Source organism: Rosa chinensis, chromosome 7 (genome assembly GCF_002994745.2).
Source record: "Rosa chinensis cultivar Old Blush chromosome 7, RchiOBHm-V2, whole genome shotgun sequence".
In the NCBI taxonomy this organism is placed as follows: Eukaryota; Viridiplantae; Streptophyta; class Magnoliopsida; order Rosales; family Rosaceae; genus Rosa; species Rosa chinensis.
The window spans coordinates 47283618-47299839 of record NC_037094.1 but is presented as its reverse complement, the minus strand read 5'-3'; the positions used below and the strand labels follow the sequence as shown (position 1 = coordinate 47299839).

General features: G+C 39.6%; 1 protein-coding gene across 1 annotated transcript; it reads left to right on the top strand.

The window, feature by feature from the left end:
* The first annotated feature begins 3591 nt into the window (after nucleotides 1-3591).
* LOC112180755 (Golgi apparatus membrane protein-like protein ECHIDNA) lies at nucleotides 3592-7927 on the top strand. The gene is made up of 6 exons (XM_024319324.2): nucleotides 3592-3789; nucleotides 4458-4514; nucleotides 4638-4841; nucleotides 4961-5020; nucleotides 7082-7208; nucleotides 7596-7927. The coding sequence occupies exons 1-6, from the start codon at nucleotides 3775-3777 to the stop codon at nucleotides 7682-7684; spliced, it is 552 nt and encodes a 183-aa protein (XP_024175092.1). The 5' UTR covers nucleotides 3592-3774; the 3' UTR covers nucleotides 7685-7927.
* Nucleotides 7928-16222: the final 8295 nt, after the last annotated feature.

Genomic DNA, 16222 nt, shown 5'->3' with positions numbered 1-16222 from the left:
TATCTAGTATGCTAAATTACATCAACTGCATACCTGGCCACTATCCCACTGCAGCCAGTATCTATCTCTCTAAAGAGAGAAGAAGATAAAAATGTTGGTAGCTTGCATACTTCCTTTGTAACCGTCTTAAATTCTGCATAAGCAAAAAAAAGTAATATGAACCCCTTACTAAAAACGAACTTATATTCCTTATCTCTGGAAAGTGCATTGGCAAAGAATAGAAAGAGAGGTTTTGTTTCATTTATCTGCATAATAACAAATCAGATACACATCTTACCCTGCATTTGCAATCCATTCATATGACTGCTGAAAAGCTCATCAATTCTGGAAAGACGTTGTTTATTAAGTCCATTAGGTGGTGGACGACCATTTTGAAAGTAGAACTGCAAGCATACATACAACAATTTGAGAATCTATCAAAGGACCTTGACAACATAACAAGACCTCATTTTTTAAGTTACACAAGTAAATCTCAGTTTTTGCAGAAGTATTGAGTTCAACCTGGAGAATGGCTTGTCTCACTGGTTCACTAACCAGTGAACTTAAGACCTGAGAAGGCCCTTAGGCTCATTTCACAACTAGGTTAACAAAAATGAAAAACAAAAGATTACAATACCTATTGCATCTCTCCTCAAATTCAATTCTCCCTACTTTTCTACATTCCATTATTGTTTTGATAGTATCTCAATCCGATTCTTTTCCAATGTTCAGTAGCAACTAAATCAACATAATCAAGGAACTATATCTATCGTCTAATTTCAACAGAATTTATATCAATAAAAAGAATAACAACAATTTCTATAAAGAACATCAATTGAAGAAAAGAAAAACTAATCACAGATCAAAACTGTGGATAGATAAACCTATAATTTATACTTGAGAAATTCATGACAGTTCTAGATCGAAATTACGAGTTTGATAATTCTCGATCAAATCCAGAATTAATGAAAATAGCATAAACAGTCCTATAATCGTTTCATCCAAAGCTCAATTCCAAAATCAAAGCCGCTATGAACAATCGCCTAATTTATAATCTGATAAGCCAAATCTCTACTCTGATACAGGGAATTACCTCTGAAACCCGAACAACACTGCTTCCGGAACCGAAACTGCTCCGTTTCGGAGCCTCTAAGTGTGTGACGTCGACGGCGAGGTTCCGAGGAGGACGTCGGAGAAGAACTTGGAGAGCGCGGCGGTGATCGGCAACTGTTAGATTTGAAGGGAGACTTGGAGGATGGGATCGTCGTAGAGAGACCAAACGCAATCGGAAGCTAGCGGTGGAGAGAGAAACTTGGAGACAGAATCTCCGATCAAATCGATCTGATCAAAAGAGATTTTCTCTCTCTCAGATTTTGAATGCACGGTTATAAACGTGTATTAGGTTCTAAGGGTAGAATGGGAATCAAAAAAATTAAAACTGATCTTTTTTAACATTATTTCATTATTCATAAAGACTAAATTAATATTACTAATAATTTATAATGGCTCTTTTTATCAAGTGGGAAACTATGTGACCTTTTTATCATTTCACACTCTAATGTAACTTTTTTCATCATTTCCCTATAAATTTTTCTTTTTATTTTTTCTTTCGTCCTCGGCCTTCTGCCGTCATTTTATCAAAAAAAAAAAAAAAAGGAGAGAGAGAGAGGTGAAGACGTCGATTCAGACGAAAAGAAAAAAAAATGTGCATGCACCAGTTGAAAGACCCCATTAGCCATTACATTGAGGGCCAAAACCACATGCAGCAATCACCTTAGTATAAAAGTTCATTCCTTCCTCAATCTTCCCAGACTACGAGAAATACTTGAAGAAATAGTTATTGTTTTTTGGGGTTAGTACAATAGCCCAACAAGAATTAATTACTTGGATTAGCTTATCGTGCAATTGAAGCCTCTAGACTACGAGCTTCCTCAAAGCACGTATGTCGACTTTGTCATCATCGTCGGCGCAATCCTTATGACAATTCGTAGCTGAAATTTACATATAAAAAAAAACCAAAAAACAAATATCAACGATTCAATGATTAACGAGTAATATAATAAGAAAGGGAAAAGACACGAGAAAAAAACTTGAAAAAGGTGATGCCTAACAAGATCGATTTTCATCCAAATAAGAAACTAAGAAAGTAAGAGCAAAGTTTGATATACTCACTGCATCCTCCATAGTTGCACGCCATATTTGACCCAGCCATTCTCTCCAACCATATTTCACCATGGAGGAATGTGTGAGAGTCGAGACTGGCGAAGGCGAGGCCGATGAAGAAGGGAGTGTAGAGAGCGAAGACGGAATCATCCTTGAACTTGATCCAAAGCCACCGCGCGAGGCCTGCTTTGTCCACCATGGTCTCTTTCTCTCTTTATGTGTCTGCGATTCTTTGAATTTGATTTGGACTCCATTGATTCAGATCTGAAGTCGGCGATGCCTTTGCAGAGAGAGAATAGACATTTGAAGTGTGAGGGGTCATCGGTGACTGAAACTGAGAGAGAGGAGAGAGAAATCTGAGAGAGTGGCACATTGTAATTTAATAGTTGAGCTGAGTCTAAAATTGACTTTTTGCACTTAAATGGGGTGAATGAGAATTATAATCTGTTGTTGGAGTAAGGCCCAGTTTGGCCCCGAGGTTAGAGCAGCTTAAGCTGCTTATTCCATAATTTAAGTTGGATGGGTGTTTGGTAAAACAAGAGGTTGGTGATTATAATCCAATCTCCCACTTCCCAATGCTATAATCCACAAGTTTCAAAAGTGATGCTTCTAAATTAAGAGATTTCAGAAGTTGAGATGTGTACCTATATTGCCCTCATCTATATCCCAACACTGCCAAAACTGGTTTGAAGATGGACTGAGGATTTGATGCCTACAACCCAGCAAGTTCATGACTTCCAACTCCAATCGTGGTCAGCTTTCTTCTACAAATGCAACGAAGCCAGGAGTAAGCCGAGAAGAGCTGGAAAAGTCGCCGGCGTCGAGGAACCGCGACGAAGCTGAGAATTCCCAAAAACAAAAATCATCAGAACATGATCGATTTCAGAAAATAATCACACAGGCATGTAGACCATGACGAGAAGATGAGATTTCATACCTTATGCAAGCCAATCGGTGGCCGGAGTCACCGGAATTCTTTGAAACTCGCCGGAGCAGTCAGACCTTCTTACTGTCGATTCTTCTTCGTCGTCCGGTGCATGGACAATCAACGGCCACATACGTGACGGGTACAATGAGACGAAGAGGATGGTGCCCGTGCGCCGTCGTGGGGTGGCCAGAGGTGAAAGTTCTGGCCACCCCACAGCACAGCTAAAGCCGATTTTAAATTAATCACCTCGGGGCCAAACTCGCCTTAAGTGAGATAATTTTAGCTCATTTTAGTGCTTTGAGTCAATGACAAAAAAAAAAAACAGAAATAAAGAAATTGTATGACCAAATGCCTGTTTATATATTTTTTTTTTTTGAGAATAAAATGCCTATCTAACAATAATTAAAAAAAATTAAAAAAACCGGCGAGTTTAAAAGATGAAAGCCTTTTTTTTTTTTTTTTTGTTATTCTAAGAAACGGTATTTTATTCTAAAAAAAAAAAAAACAAAAAATGCCTATCTAAGAAACGTGATAGTGTAACAGAAAAAGAGAGCTCTCGGAAAGTTTTGGTGAGAGAGAGATCTGTTAACCTGGGCGGGTATGTTCATTACCGCGAAGGCATAAAGCTATAGTTGAATTGACTCCAAGCCCCTCCAGATTCTCCAATCAACTCAACCCAATCTTCGTAGTAGTGTTCAACAGATATGGATCTGAGCCAGGTGAGTTGATCTTTGTTGCTTGCTTATATCACATGGGCTGGAGCTGCGCACTTATATATATTTTCAAGTCCTATATTTCATGGGTCTAGGGATTTGGGATCTCGATTCGTGTTTCTGAGAGGTTTTCAAGTTTCTGAGAAAATGAGAATCTGCTCTGCTAATTTGTATTATGGATTTGGTATGCAGATTTGTATGTTTTTGTTCCGGGTTTCGATGAATGTTAGATCTGGGTTCTCATATTCTCTTTAGGTGAATGTTTCTGTTCAAGTGTTTTTTTTTTTTTTAGCTTTGGTTAGGGAGAAAGTTCTGCAATTGACTAAATTATTCGAGACTCTCGAAGACTCATTATGATTAATACTGTCTTTAGATGTCTGGAATTGGGGTGGTGTTTAGTTTCGATTCAATCCCTGATCATATGAAGAGGAACAAGGAATGTGTAGATAATTTTGGGTTCTCGAGGCTCCAGAAGAAAGAGTTCAACTCACTTCTGGATTCTTCAGTTCTTTTGAAAGGTTTTGCATCATATCACTGAGAAGGAGAAATGGTCTTGTTATATTGCAGCTGACTAACAGCAATGATTTCCTTCGAGCGAATTCATATATGAGTTGTGGCTGCAAGTTTGACTTATTTTAACCTCTTAACCAAATGTACTCTACTTTCATGTGCAGCCACAGGGAGAAAACTATGCCAACCCAAAGACGTGTTTCTTTCATGTTCTTTTCAAGGTCTAATATCTACAACTTTGTTATCCAATGTTCCTATGTAGGAAAAAGAAGAAGAATTAAAGATTGTTATGTACAAACACCATACATTCTTATATGTGACTTTATGATCCTTCTCTTCCACAGGCTGCAGCATTGGCGTTTTACATACTCTCAGCCCTGTTCTTTGATAACTTTGTTATCATTTTCGTTGTGACTGTTCTTCTCGCTGCTTTTGATTTCTGGGTGGTGAAGAATGTGAGTGGACGCATTTTAGTTGGTTTGAGGTGGTGGAATGAAATAAATGATCTTGGGGAGAGTGTGTGGAAATTTGAGTGCCTTGACCAAGAGGTTCGTACTTATTATAAAAGCTATCCGAATAAGCTTCTCTCCACTATCACCTTGTTTACTATGCTCAATTGGCTCCATTATCACTGGATTCTAATCCAATGATCTTTGTTTTGCTTTAGTCATTGGCCAGGATGAACAAAAAGGATTCATGGCTATTCTGGTGGACACTTTATCTCACGGTAAGCATATATGAAAACATGTTGGGAACCACTAATTTTTAATTCATTATTCATAAAGATCTAGCACACATAAACAAGCTGGATGAATACACTTGATTTTATTATATATTCGTTATTTATGAAGATCTATAACACAAAATTAATGAATTACAAATATGTGGAAAATAGATCCCAGAGGTATTATGTTGCTGAAATGTGTTATAAAAAGCTATGTGGGTACACTTAGGGAGCTAAAGATGATAATGATATGCTTAATACTTGGCACTGCAAACATAGTTCATGGATCCAAAAATTAATCCAGTGGTCTGGTTGTTTATATTTTCTCTGCGGAAGTGAGATACTTCCATAGCTCTTTCCACTGCAATCCATTATCTTTCATTCTTGTATGTAAAGCCCTCTTTGGAATAGAAAGAATTAAAAAAAATTACAGGTTCACCAAGTTCATAAAATTTTATCTTCTCCAAAAACAAAAAAAAAAAAAAAGAGAGAGAGAGAGAAGAAAGAACGGGTGCATATTATTGGACCATTAGTTACAGCCCATTAGTGACTACAATAAAGGAGATTAGGGTGGGTGCGTATTATAGTACCATTAGCTTTAAAACCCATTAGTGACTGCATTAAGGAGATTAGGAGATCCTAAAGTTCTTGAGTGGTTGAGATCTTAAGGAGGGTGTTGGATAAGGTAGTGACAGATTTAGCAATAAAAGCTCAAAATCACGTGCTCATCTCCGTGGCTTTGCCGGCATTGATGTTATGAGCTCATTGAAGTTGTTGAATTGGATTGGATCTCCCATGCAGCCTTATAGTGCATAAAAAAAAATTTAAAAAGAAAAAAAAAAACAATTGATAATTATGGTTGTGTATTGTAGACCATTAGCTTTACAACCCATTAGAGGACATTGAAGAGATTAGGAGATCCTGTAGTTCTTCAGTGTTGAGCTTCAGGAGGGAGTTGGTATGCTATATCCATGCCAAATTTAGGCGATAAAATCTCAAAATCTTGTGCTCATCTTTGTGACTTTGCCAGCTTTGCTGTGATGAGCGCATTGAAGCTGTTGGATAGGAGTGGATTTAGGTGGTTGGTAAAGATTATAGTTCACAATAGGTACTGCAAGTTAATTATGGCTCTTAGAATTTTATCAGGTGTACAATCTGAATTTTTCAGTAAAGGGTTTCTTATTGCTGCAAGAATTGCAGCTCTGGCAATGAGAAAAGTACGAGTTTTAGTCCTCTATGGTCCAGAGCTAGTTGACCGTTCTTTATTTTTCTGTATCTCTTGTCCTTTGGTTTTTGCTGGAATATTTTTTATAAGTCCTCTATAGTCCAGAGCTAGTTGACTCTTCTTTATTTTTATGTATCTCTTTTCATTTGGTTTTTGCTGTACTATTTTTTATGGTTGGTGTTTAGTGAAAATTGGTTGAATCATATTAATTGGATCATGTACTGAACTCTCATGGAAATGGTCACATAGAGTTTGCTTGCTTGTAGTTGTGTTTGAAATGGTGGACTAAATGGGGATTGGATTTCTTGCATTAAAGAAGGCAGAAGCATATGATGATGAAAAGTGAAATGCAGATGAAGATTTTCATTAAGATGAGAGATGAGTTTGACATTTTATGAACCAAAAAACCATGTTAAAGGAAGATTTTGAAGACCTTAGGATTTAAAATTTACTTGTTGTAGGTGGTTGCTCGTTTTCTGAACATTGTTCAAGCTCTTAGCATCCCTGATATGTCTTTTCATTTGGATGTCTCGCCCATTACTGTGTGAGACAAATATTGTTTTCTTAGCATTGCTTAGGGCATGAAATGCACATTTATTGTTGCAAATTTGATTTAGATCTCAAACTTGAAACTAAGTGAGATTCGGGCTAGGAGGGAAGTAAATTAAGTGAGAATCTGGAGCCTGTGATCTTTACTTATTACGACATTCTGTCTGGTTTCATCTTTCATGTACATATCTGAATATCTGTATGTATGTATTTATTCAGATATGTATGTATGTATGTTGTGTAATTTCAAACTGTTTTAAGTTCTCTCACCTTTCTTATTTTCTTTGTAGGCTGGCTTGTGGATTGTGCTAGGAATATTTTCTCTGATTCGGTTTCAAGCTGATTATCTGCTCGTTATTGGAGTTTGTTTGACTCTCAGCATTGCAAATATAGTTGGATTCACCAAATGCCGTAAAGGTATGAAACTACAATACGAAGTTATTCATTTTACTTTATCTATATATTATCATCACTGAATGGTTGGTTCTCAGCTTTAAAAGTCAGCACATCTAGGGGTTCTTTCATTGTATTATGTCAGATATTTCAGTCAAGATTCTTATTTAAAGTTGTGTTTCTAAAATCTACTTTTGATGGATTACACTGAAGTAGATTTAAAGGGTATATGAAGCCGAGGTAATGCTAGATGTGAATCATGAAGCCACGTCGATTACTATTTTAAAATGTTGCCGTTGGTAATACGGTGCATTTATGAATGCACTGGACAGCAGTCTTTGTCTCCTTGTAGTATTTCATTGGTATATATGTTTTCATATTTAATGAGAGTACTCCTGATCTTGCTTTCAGATGCAAAAAAGCAAATCCAGCAATTTGCCTCCCAAACCATTGCATCCCGGATGTCATCCACGATCCAATCAGCATTCAGTGTCGTCTGAATCATTCTTGCAGGAAATTTGAAATAGTTTGGATAAAGAAAACTTTTGTAAGAGCGTGTACATGATCACCATATTGTCCAGCATTTGTCTGGCTTCTTGTTGAGCTTTGGTAGGGTTACAAAGAAAGTTTTTGTATGGACTCGTTCGATTAATACTGGTATGTATGATAAACGCAGTGATATGCAAAGTACATGAACTTAAGTGTAATTTGTCCACTTCAAACATCGCTCGTCTGATAGACTAGATGGTATAGCAGTTATATAGGAAACTATAAAATAACATGCCATTTGTTTTTGTTTGATGATGGGAGTGTTTGCAGTATACTTAAACAGGTTTGGAAGTGCATGGATTCTAAACAATAATTAGGATGTCTTAAATGTCGCTATATGTATTTGGCAAGAGAGTATTACCGACGTGCAGTTGCACCAATAAGTTGCATATAAATTTCAACAGTTGAGATCTGCTGAATTTGATGGTTCACTTGCACCTTTAGTGCATAGAAAATTTTCAGTATTTGGTTGTGATAAGTTAACCGGTCGGTTAGGACCCAAGCTTTATGCTGGTCTAAAATCGCCACATACGTGCAATCTGGGCAACACATTGACTGTCGATGGTTGCAACATTGGATACAACCACCACTGAAAAAGCCCATGCCTCTCTTGATCAAGGGGTCCCGTCAAACTTTATGAGAGTGAGAATTAGATTAGGATTAGGTCTCGTCACGAATCAAATTTAATGAGTTCTATTTCAGTGAGTCCTATTATCACAAACCAAATTCAATGAATCAAATTAACAAGAGCGAGTGAGAATTAGACCCAAGCCAAGTGAGATAAATTTAAGGAAAAAGAAAAGGGTAACTTCGGTAATTCATTGAAAACTACCGCTAAAAAATTTGAAGCCGTTGAGACATCTAATTGCAACTTCTGATGGAGTATGATCTATAAACTTCCAATTCAATTCTCTTCTACATCAATTTTTGGTTCCCAGAGCCTCAATCGCACACAGGTTTGTGTTTCCTTGAACGATTTGAGATTGAATTTCTATCCAATTCGTGATCTTTAGGGTTTCTTGACTGTATTTGATTTGTATTTGGCTGTAATAGCCATGATTATGTAGCCAAGGATATGATTCTGTATCTGATTATGTGGTTGAAATTTCAATTTATTTGATTTCAGAAGGTAGGTTTTGAAGTTAGAGATTGAAGATGTTAGAACAGTTACTGATATTTACAAGAGGAGGATTAATCCTGTGGACTTGTAAAGAGCTTGGAAATGCTCTTAAAGGATCCCCCATCGACACATTGAGCCGTTCCTGTCTTCTCGAGGAACGATCCGGTGCGGCATTCTATGATTACACTGCTCCAGGGGCTGCTTACACTCTCAAATGGACTTTCCATAATGAGCTTGGCCTCGTGTTCGTGGCTGTTTATCAGAAGATCCTCCATCTCTTGTAAGTCGATGAGCTGCTTTCGATGGTCAAGCACCAATTCTCACAGGTTTATGATCCGAAGAAGACGACTGTGTATAATGATTTTGATGAAACTTTCCGGCAGCTCAGGAAGGAGGCCGAGGCACGTGCTGATGAGTTGAAGAAGTCGAAGCAGGTGGGGAAGCCTGTGAGTAATGGTAGGAAGCAAGGGCAGCTGCAAAAGAGTGGACTTGGAAGAGAGAAGAAGAATAATGAAGGTGGTGATGGTGATAGTGTGAAGGGCCGTAAATTGGAGAAATATCCAATGGTGGTCATGTTGTTGTCAGAGAATCTAATGTAGGTGGTACTGCTAATGGAAAAGAGAATACTAGTTCCAATCTTGGGGCTTTTGATGTAAATAAGCTTAAATCTAGATCTAAGGTTGGGAAGAAGAAGGAAAAAACAGCTACCCTTGATAGCAAGGGCTCCAAGGCTGAGCTGAAAAAGAAGATAACCAAGAAAAATAGAGTTTGGGATGTTTCACCAAAAGAGGCGCCCGAGTCGAAATTGGATTTTACAGGTGCTGTGGGTGAGAATGCAGAGAACAATGTTGAGGTTGTGGCAGCATATCATGGTGAAAGTATGATGGATAGGGAAGAGGATTACAGTATTGAAAGTGAGGCTGAAGAGGAAGAGGAAGCTGGAAAGGAAAGCAAGCCTGATTCAAAAAAGAAGAGTTGGATTTCATCTATGTTCCAGAGGTAAATCTGTTTACTTTATTTTTTTTTCACAATTTTTTTTTTTTTTTTTGAGAAATAGATAACTTCATTAATTTATCCATGACCAGAAGGCACATACATCACATGTTGTTTCATACCAACCGTATTAGAGGGCACAAACTGCCAAACAAATGACAAGTGACCCTCATTGTAAAATACGCACACTTAATAGAGTGTCTAACCAAAAGAGAAAAAAACCCAAGACTATCTAAGCTCTTGCTTAAGCAACTCTACTCGCCTAGAGACCTCAATTAGTGTACAAGTAGAGAAGCTAACTTACATAGCATCAGACTCTAAATCAAAGGTAGGCACAGAAACAGGAACCTAAAGTTTCCCCTTGGAGCTTTAGGGCTAACCTCCTGAGCAGTAGTAGTAGAAGGATAGGTAAGACGCAAAGGGGTCAAACCAACCTTCTTTTGAGACCTAGGACCCTTGTTCTTGCTTCCCAGCGGTCTTCCTGACCTCTTCTTTAGTGTCACCAGGGCGACATCATCCTCAGCTTCAGCCAAACCAAGAGCTTCCGCATGGAGAGTGAGAAGCTTACCACCCAAAATAGTTTTGAATTTCTTAGGGGATGGAACAGTTACATCTTCTCGACCTCTTTTCTTGTAAACCAAAGTTTGCTTCTGACTAGTTTGCATGGCAGGAGTAATAGCGAGATCTGGAGAACCCGGGTTAGAAGGTTCCACCGATGACAACCTACTAGCCTTGTTCGGCTCTGAAACCTCTTGATCCATTCCTTCCATCTCCACCATGATATGCACGGTACCCTGGGAAGCAATTGCAGCAGATGATCGCTCTAGCCGACAAATAACTGGTTTCTTCTTTTTCAGCAGTGAAGAAGAAGGCATGGGTAAATCTTAAGTAGGTTGAGTAGAGAAAGAGAAGGCGCCACCAAAGGTAGAAGGGCCAACACCAAACTTCAAAACCTTAGGAGTAGAGACAACCGTATTTGGCTCCTCACATTGAGCCCCAGAGTGTGTAATCAATCCACACTGAGGACATCTCCCTTTGACATGTTCAAACTGGAACTACAAAATAGGCTCAATACCAGGGGCCAAGAAAACCCTTCGCTCAAGAATAACAGGTTTAGAGATGTCATGGGAGAAGTGAATTCGAACAATACCTTTTCAAAACTCTCTCTTATCGTAGTCCAGATAACCACCCAGCAAGTTTCCAATAAGGATGAAATTGTCGGGTTCCTCATAAAGAAGAAGGATGTCAGAAACCCCAACCCATATCCTAACATGCTTCATACAGACGTCAGCGATGGGAAGAACACCATCATACTCCTCCAGACATATGGGAGCTCTGTCAAAACACCACACACCACCTCTGAGTACCTTGTTCCTATCTCGGACCGAATCAAAGGAGAAGAGAAACTGATTGTCAGTCTTCTCTTGGATCTGAAAATCCTTCTCCACCATCCAAGTCCGGAAGAGATGCAATTTGAAGGCATTAGAGTCAATAGGTTTACAGGTGAGAGGTTTTCCCAGAAGAAAACACTGAGAATATCGACGAACAGAACCTCCTCCAATCTTCCCCAGATCTGGGGCTTTACCTCCCTTAGCGAGAGCTAGAGAGGCGGCAAAGCTAGCAGTGATAACGTTGATTGAAGCCATTGGGATAGCAAGGACGTGGAGATGGCAAAGGATGTCGATGTGATCAACTAGGGTTTTGGGGGAGCCGCAAGGTTTGAGAGAAAATCTCGCTTGGGACTGCCGAAGTATTTTCGTCTTGGCAAATCGTTCCACTATTGTTTCTACTGTCTTGCCTAATAGTGCTGGTAAACTTTGATAAATTGAAGCAATGTATTGCAAGGATGAACAGAGAGAAAATAAATTTGAATTTGTATTGATCATTGCTTGCTTTCTTCATTACAACAGTGGGTTATTTATACAAGAGGTATTGGTCCAGATTATACAGGGAATCCTAAAGAGAAAAACAAAACTTGAGCTATTTGTTAATTTGTACAATTAAAGCTGGTATAGTGAGCAGAGGTTTTAGGATATGGTAAGTCATGCCATTGTTATGAGTTGTAGCCACGTTAAGGCTGAAATGCCTTGTCTCTATTTGGACAAGTTCTATCTTCAATTCATGGTTTTATCCTCTTCTGAGTTTGGACTTGTTCTACTCTTGTTAGGGCTGAATCACCATCTGATTCATCTTTCTCCTCCAGCTCATATGATGAATGTGTATGTGACTTGTGTTGTATTCTTGAGCTAGTATGATATGGTGTTGCTCTGCCGTTATCCCCCCTCAAGCTGATGCGAGGTATGTGAGTAATTAGCTTGCTACTCAGCTCTTGGAACCGATCGATAGGAAGAGATTTTGTGAATATGTCTACAAGCTGATCAGTGGTGGAAATATGCTGAATTTCAATGAGCTTATTGGCAACGAACTCCCGAATGTAGTGATAGTCCATATCGACATGTTTGGTCCTGGAGTGGAAGACAGGGTTAGCAGCCAAGGCAATAGCACTGATGTTGTCACAGCGAAACAATGGAGGGTTCTGGTGGTGAACATGAAGTTCTTTGAGAAGAGAGCATAACCAAATGGTTTTAGCAAGTGAGTATTCCAATGCACAATACTTGGCTTCAGTTAAAGAGCTAGCAACCGTGGGCTGCTTCTTTGCACTCCAAGAGAGAAGATTGTTTCCCAAGAATATACAATAACCTATTGTGGAGCGTCTATCAATTGGACAACCTCCCCAACTGGCATCAGTAAAAATCGTTAGGGTGGGAACCCTTTTTGTAATCTGAAGACCTTTATCAGGAGTACCCTTGAGATATATATCTCAAAATCCTTTTTACCGCAGCAAGGTGTGTGGATCTAGGAGAGTGCATAAATTGACAAACTTTGTTGAAGGAATAAGAAATATCTGGTCTTGTCCATGTGAGGTATTGAAGGGCTCCTACGATGGATCGGTAGGTGGTGGGGTCTTGAAGAAGAGCACCATATGTGTGATTGAGCTTGAAGGCAGTGGTTGGAGAGGGGCAAGATTTGGATTCCAACATATTTGTTTGGTCAAGCAAATCATGAACATATTTGACTTGCGAAAGGTAAAGTGGAGATGGTGTGCTTGTGACTTCAATACCAAGGAAGAAGTTGAGTGGACCAAGATCTTTCATGGAAAATTTGCTACTCAATTGGCTGATGATGTATTTACAAAATTGGGCATCGCTTCCTATGAGAACAATATCATCAACATAAACGAGGAGAAATGTGATAGATGTATCAAATTTGTAGAAAAGAGAATTGTCAGCCACTGATGCAATGAAGCCAAGAGAGAGTAAGTGGTGGTAGAGTTCCTCATACCATGCCCGTGGTGCCTGTTTCAAGCAATGTTCTAAAAATCGGCCTAGCCGGTGCCTAGGCGGTGGGCGGCAAGGGACCGATTCAATTTCATGAAAATTGTTGATACTAGGCGTTAGGATGTTAGGTGGGTAGTAGGCGAGTTTGGGCGTGCCTAGGCGGTTTTCTCCACCATCCAATCTCCTCTCTCTCTCTCTATCTCTGGCACCCACCGCCAAGAGCAAATTCATGGGAGAGCAAGCGTGGGTAGCTACCTCGATATTTTGCATTAGCTATGAGACTTCAAAGCTTGGAAGTTTTGCATCGATTAAAACGATTGTGAAGGAAGGAGTAGAACTGCAGGAGGAAGAAGACGATGAGTAAAGAGGCTGCTTTTTTGTTTGATAAACTTATCCTTTTTTATGACACGGTTTCATGAGTTTTCATTTCTGATAACAATTAAATGATGTCGTGCTATCGTGGAAGACCATCTGACCAGGTGACTTAAAGTGTCCATCCAATTTTGGAGTATCTCTCCACTAATCCTCTTGCACATGGGCACTCCATTGATTATCTGTCCAGTCATCCAAGTATTGAACGGTTATATTTCATTTATTAATGTAATAATAACATTTCAATTGATTAATTAAATTAAAAAATACATTGAAACGCAATTATTATATGGTGTTATATATTATTTATATAATGATATATTATAAAAATAAAATTAAAATTAAAAACAAAAAACTGCCTAGACCTCTGGGCGCTAGGCTCTGGGCCACCGCCCGACTAGCGCCTAGCGTTTTTTAGAACCTTGGTTTCAAGCCATACAAGGATTTGTGTAACTTTCAGACATAATGGGGCTTGGTTGGATCCTCAAAGCCAGGAGGTTGGGTCATAAAGACAGTTTCATGAAGTGTGCCATGAAGAAATGCATTGGTGACGTCAAGTTGTGTGATTGGCCAATCATGTTGGAAAGCAAGGATAGAATGAGGCGAATGGTGGTCGGTTTAGCTACAGGGATGAATGTTTCTTTGTAGTCAAGGCCTTGTTGCTGGTGGAAACCTTTTGCGACAAGTCGAGCTTTGAATCTCTCATGGAGCCATCTTGTTTGTGTTTCACTTGGAAAACCCATTTGCATCCTGCAAGATTTTGAGAAGGGTGGGGTGGCACAAGAGTCCATGTTTTGGTGTGATGCAGTACTTGAATTTCATTGTTCATGGCCTGAAGCCAATGAGAGTGTTTGGAAGCTTGTTTAAAAGTCTTTGGAACAAAAGGGTGGATTTTGGTAGTCAAAAGTGCGGAATGAAATGGATGGGTTGCTGTGTAGACTTTTGGCTTGTAGATACCATATTTGGACCTGGTTTGCATTGGGTGAGGTTGTACTAGAGGCTTTAATCTATTTGGTCGTGGAGGGGGTGATGGTGCTAGAGGATTTGAATCTGGGGTGTTTTGTGGTGGCGGAGATGGTGGAGGAATGGGAGGGTCTGGGGAGGGTGGTTGAGATGCAGGGGCTGGATTATGGTTATGGTTAGAAGAGATGGAGAGAGGTGGCATTGGTAGACATGTGAGAGAAGGGGGTGGTGAATGGAATTGGGGTTTTGCTAATTGTTCAAGGTTTGTCCATCAAATATCACATGTTGAGAGATGTAGACCCTGCCAGTTTTGGGATCTAAGCACCTATAACCCTTGTGATCAATGGCATAACCAATGAAGATGCAGGGGATGCTTCGAAAGGCCAATTTGTGATCAGAATAGGGATGAAGCCAGGGATAGCACGCACAGCCTAAAACTTTTAGAAAGTGATAGTCAGGAGTGCAATTGAGAAGCTTTTGAAGTGGGCTGATATTGGAGATGGTTTTGGAAGGTATTCGATTAATGAGGTAGATGGCAGTTTGGACAACCTCTGTCCAAAAATGAAGTGGAAGAAAGGATTGAGAAAACAGAGTTCTGCTTAGTTCAATGATGTGTCGGTGCTTGCGCTCAGCAAGACCATTATGTTCAGGTGTATGCCACAGGAAAATTGGTGATCAATGCCATGTGTGGAGAGAAAGTGCTTGAAACTATTACTAGTGAACTCACCACCATTGTCGGTGCGAAATTTCTTGATTTTTAAGTCAAACTGATTTTCAACGAGAGTTTTAAAGTGAGCAAAGATGGATGAAACATCAGATTTTGATTTTAGTGGAAAAAGCCAAGCATAACGTGACCAATCATCAATGAAAACAACATAATACTTGAATCCACTAATTGAAGAAATAGGAGAAGATCCCCAAACATAAGAATGTATTAGCTGAAGTGGAGCATTGCTATTACATTGAGATGGAAAGAAAGGAAGTTTGGAGCTTTTCCCTAATGGACAATGCCTACAAAAGCTAGAGATATTTTTGTCGGTCTTGGATATAGGTAGCTGAGCTGTGGACAAAATGTGGTGTAGAGTTGATGCAGATGGGTGGCCAAGACGTTGGTACAAAAGTGAAGAAGATACTGAAGAACTGAAGAGTGCAGATGGTGATGGACGATGATTGAGATGATGGAGGAGCGGAGGACAAATTACTGTTTAGTCCCTGAAGTATGGCTTCATCCTTGTTTCAGTCCCTGCCTTTCATTTAATCCCAAAAGTCCCTGAACTCACAATTTTCAATCCAACCAGTCCATCTCCTCCATTTTCTCCGGTTGCTCGATGACTTGTCGGTCATTCCTTGCCAGCTCAGCGCCACGTAAGACACAGATTGTGTAAAGTGACGAGAATGCCCCTACTTCAGTTTTTTCCAAAATTTCCTCCAAAATCACCCATTTGGTTGTGTAGAGAAGGGAGAGAGCTTTGTGGTAGTTTGAAGCTTTGGAGATGATCATGGAGGTTTTTGAGGTGAGAAATGGGGGTCGGAGTGGGTGTTGGTACGAAGTGGGTGTAGAAATTTTTTCTGGGCACCCACAACCTCTCCCTCCTTCACCGGCCGTCACTACAAGACCCCTCATCCGGCCATTACATGGCGGCGTACCGGTCACGTTCGACGCTTCTCCTCGTCGTGGTTCCTCCTGTGGTCATCGATCGTCC